At 44.7% G+C, this 3,493-nt stretch overlaps 1 protein-coding gene across 1 annotated transcript in view; it reads left to right on the top strand.

Annotated features, from left to right (window-relative positions):
* Positions 1-3,287: 3,287 nt before the first annotated feature.
* LOC131207579 (cuticle protein-like) overlaps positions 3,288-3,493 on the top strand; it is a 638-nt gene continuing 432 nt past the window's right edge. The window contains exons 1-2 of the mRNA XM_058200199.1: positions 3,288-3,299; positions 3,368-3,490. Of these exons, the coding sequence (XP_058056182.1) occupies positions 3,288-3,299; positions 3,368-3,490 (135 nt within the window). The remainder of the gene's footprint in view (positions 3,300-3,367; positions 3,491-3,493) is intronic.

Raw genomic sequence — 3,493 nt, 5'->3', positions numbered from 1 at the left:
GCAACGGCGACCAGAGCGGCGAAAGTCAGGAACTGGGGCGAAGATTGAACAACCGACACATTAGCGAATGCCCGGACTAATCGTCCGCCACCAAAGCCTTACCTTGAATGCCATGGTGGATGGAGAATTGCAGGAAGGAGTTGTGCGCAGTGCAAGGAACTCGGCCAAACTGTGCTGTGATCGGAAATTGTGAACCAATTTATACTCCGCTCGAATTGGCTGATGTAATAAAAGGTCGGCTCTGGCGGTGACGGTGGAAGCCGGTCACCGGTTTTGGGCTGGCCGTCGCCACCGCCGCACATGTGCCTCGCTTCACGTGTTTGAACTTGAGTTCATTGCCTTCACTTTTGCACGGCCCGTGAGTGAGTTGCCGGCGTGGCACACGCACTTTTCGCACGCGATCGAGGCCAACATGATGCTGTCAGGTCGGTCTCTGCCGCTCCCCGGTCCCCGTAGCTGGCCGGTGGCTTTGTCGCTTTCGGTTTCACTCGATCGCAATTGGGCCACTTCCGAGTTTTACTTCGGTTGACATTTAGTTTCTCAATTCTACAGATTTTCACATAATTCGATGGACTCGGCGAAAAGTACCGAAAACGGTGGTGGCATCGTTTTGGCTTATACGGCGATCGCTCAGATATAGTTCAGAGATTCGGATCCTACCGCCACTTCCGAATAAGTCAATTGATCAAGATATAACAACCATTTGAACAAAATCAGAAGAGCACTGTAATGCCGTCCATTGATTATTCTAGCAAGAAGCTGTTTCGCCGATGCACTATCTTAGGTTTGACTGTTCTACTTGAGAAAAGCTCTTAAACCTCATGCAAATTTGAAAAGTTCCAATCAAATTGATAGCTATCGACAAGAGCGGTGCTCAACTTGCAGGGTTTTGCTTGCAAACTGCTTCAACGGTAATTGAATTGGGCGCCCTAAACAACTGCGTTTCGCATTTTGCAAACTTTCCCGGTCCGGGTCCTGCTCTTTCCGAGAAACCTAGTCGTTCGCTTGCCAGCGGGGTGATAGTTGTCACGGTGCAGGAGGGTTAAATTGAATTTATTAAACCATCCTCTTGATCTGTAATTGATGCGAGAAATTTACCGTTTCCGCGAAGCATATTCCATCCCTAGGCATTCGCCGCTAATAAATGATGCTTAACTTAGCAATTTGATGTAAGATGCATTCGTTATACAAAATTAAAAATAATTTACCCACCGATCGTAACGTTATGCGAGGACTTATCTTTGCAATCAGTTTTTTTGCGCTGCAAATGCCGAAGCGAGGAACGATCATTTATGATGCACTCTCGTTAAGGTTTATTATTATCCTTGGTTATGGTGCAGTTTTATAGCACCTGTTTTCGCGCGGACTCTCGGTAGTTTGATATTTCCAAATTATCCTCAATAGCTGGAAGTCGTAAACATGTTGTGAGAGTTTATAACCGTATGAGCTCGTGAGACAATTAAAAAAAAAAGAAAAAGCGGATGACCATTCACAACACACCAGGAGTTCGTTTGAAGGACAGAATTTAAAACAATAGTTGCAAAAGAGATAACCGAAATGTAATGAAACACAGAAATGAGAAAGAGCATCATAATTAAGTTGATTTTATCGTTAAACCATTCTTAGTTGGTTTGGTTTTATTATGCTATAAAAAATAATTTAATTTAAAATAATTTCATGTCCGTTTTGTCAACATTTATTTTGCTCTCCATTTCGGTCAACTGATTAAAGTTGTAATCTGCAAAAAGAAGCATCTGTGGTCTGTTCGGATAAAATGAACACAAAGTTCAAGTACCTTTTCCTAGAGGTTAATACTTCACTGGCTTTAAGGAGATTAAAGCAGACGCCAGCCATCGTCGTCTCCTACAGCTGGCAACTCAATCTGCATCCGGGCAGCGTGAGCGGCGCTTGAAAATAAACGAACTAAGCTGGCTGAGATTTGAATTCCCTTGACTGTGTACCAGCCATTGTCGAAGCATCCGAGCATATGTTGCTAACTTGCCCGGGGGAAGGTTGTGACGGCGGCATGGAACCGGTTTCGAGCCGGTGGTGCGTGCATGTACCGGGCGTCTGCAAATTCCGCCGAATTTCGTCCAGCCGCTCCCGGCTTCCACCGTTGGCACAGTTTAATCAGCTCGAATGCCTTCAAACTAGCCTACCCTTCGGAGGTGCGTCCCTAAGCGGTGTCACTCCCGGTGTCGGAACGGCTGCAAAGGAAGTTACTTTATTTTAAACCATCAACTTCACCCCATCCATCAGCGTGATTTGGAAGTGTTTCATGGCCTCGGTCAAGGTGTTGCGAGGCATGTTGAACGCGTTTCGATCTACACCTTGGGACGTGATGGCTGTCGGAGGCCATTCAAACGTATTTTAACGATCTGGCTAGAGATCTAAATATCTGCTAAATTTGGAATTAAGTCTGTTTTTAGAAATATGATGTGATGTTACTACTCCGTTTCACATAGAGAAAAGGATCATAAAAAAGCCACAAATAAGAAAACTGCTTCTGCTAATAGTTTTTGGTTGTACAACAGACAAAACACAGCATCGTAAGAAACAAACAAAACTTTGAAGTGCTTCATGTACTCTTAGTGTTTATCGCATTGTCCTGTTGCAGTTGTTTTCTCCGTCGGATCGTCGGTAAAAATCAAGAACAGGATAAACCAAGAACTACAAGTGAAGGTTCGCTACAGAACGGTTCTGGACCAACCCTTGCTCACGACAAGCAAACTAAATAGGGAACGAGCAATGAATGAAAAAGAGAAAGGAGTTAAGCTTAAGAGCAAGAATGGCATGGGAAGATTAAACAAGAAAATGATACTTACAGTAAGCTCGCAAATTATGGTGCTGTGGAAATCGATGCAAAACCTGGAGTACAAAGTAATTTGACTTTCAATTTCATTGACTTGAATTTGGAACAATTTGATTAAATTGTTTCAATTATTAATTGTACTTCATTTAAAATACAACAAGTACTGTTGAATGTCACAGGATATCGTAACGCCTTTCGTTCCGGCAGAGCCTGTTGGGAGGTACTCGAGAACGCACGAATGTGACCTTTTTGTAACGCCTTTTTCAAAAGTGAAGGCAACGGATTCAAGTTCAAGCACGGCCTGTATTGAAAACGAAATTTGCCGGTAGGCAAGAGACTGCGGCAAGGAAACCGGAAAGCTTGTCTCTGGAGCATTGCATCAGACGACTCTTGGTATAAATTGGTTCAGTGTGTTCGATCACGGCACAGTTCGTTTGAATCCTCTGTACTGTGAACAACATCCACCGACTCCAAAATGGCCTTCAAGGTGAGCGTTTCCACTGGAGCCTGGGCCAGATTCCAGATTATATCGAGCATTTTATTTTATCCTGGTAGTTCCTGACATTCGCCGCTCTGGTCGCCGTTGCGCGCGCTGGACTCATTGCCTCGCCAGCTGTCAGCTACCATGCTGCCCCGGCTCCGCTGGTAGCCGCTGCCCCGATTGCCAAGGTTGCCTATGCT

Source organism: Anopheles bellator, chromosome 2 (genome assembly GCF_943735745.2).
Source record: "Anopheles bellator chromosome 2, idAnoBellAS_SP24_06.2, whole genome shotgun sequence".
Classification (NCBI taxonomy): Eukaryota; Metazoa; Arthropoda; class Insecta; order Diptera; family Culicidae; genus Anopheles; species Anopheles bellator.
This window is presented reverse-complemented; position numbering and strand designations above follow the sequence as displayed.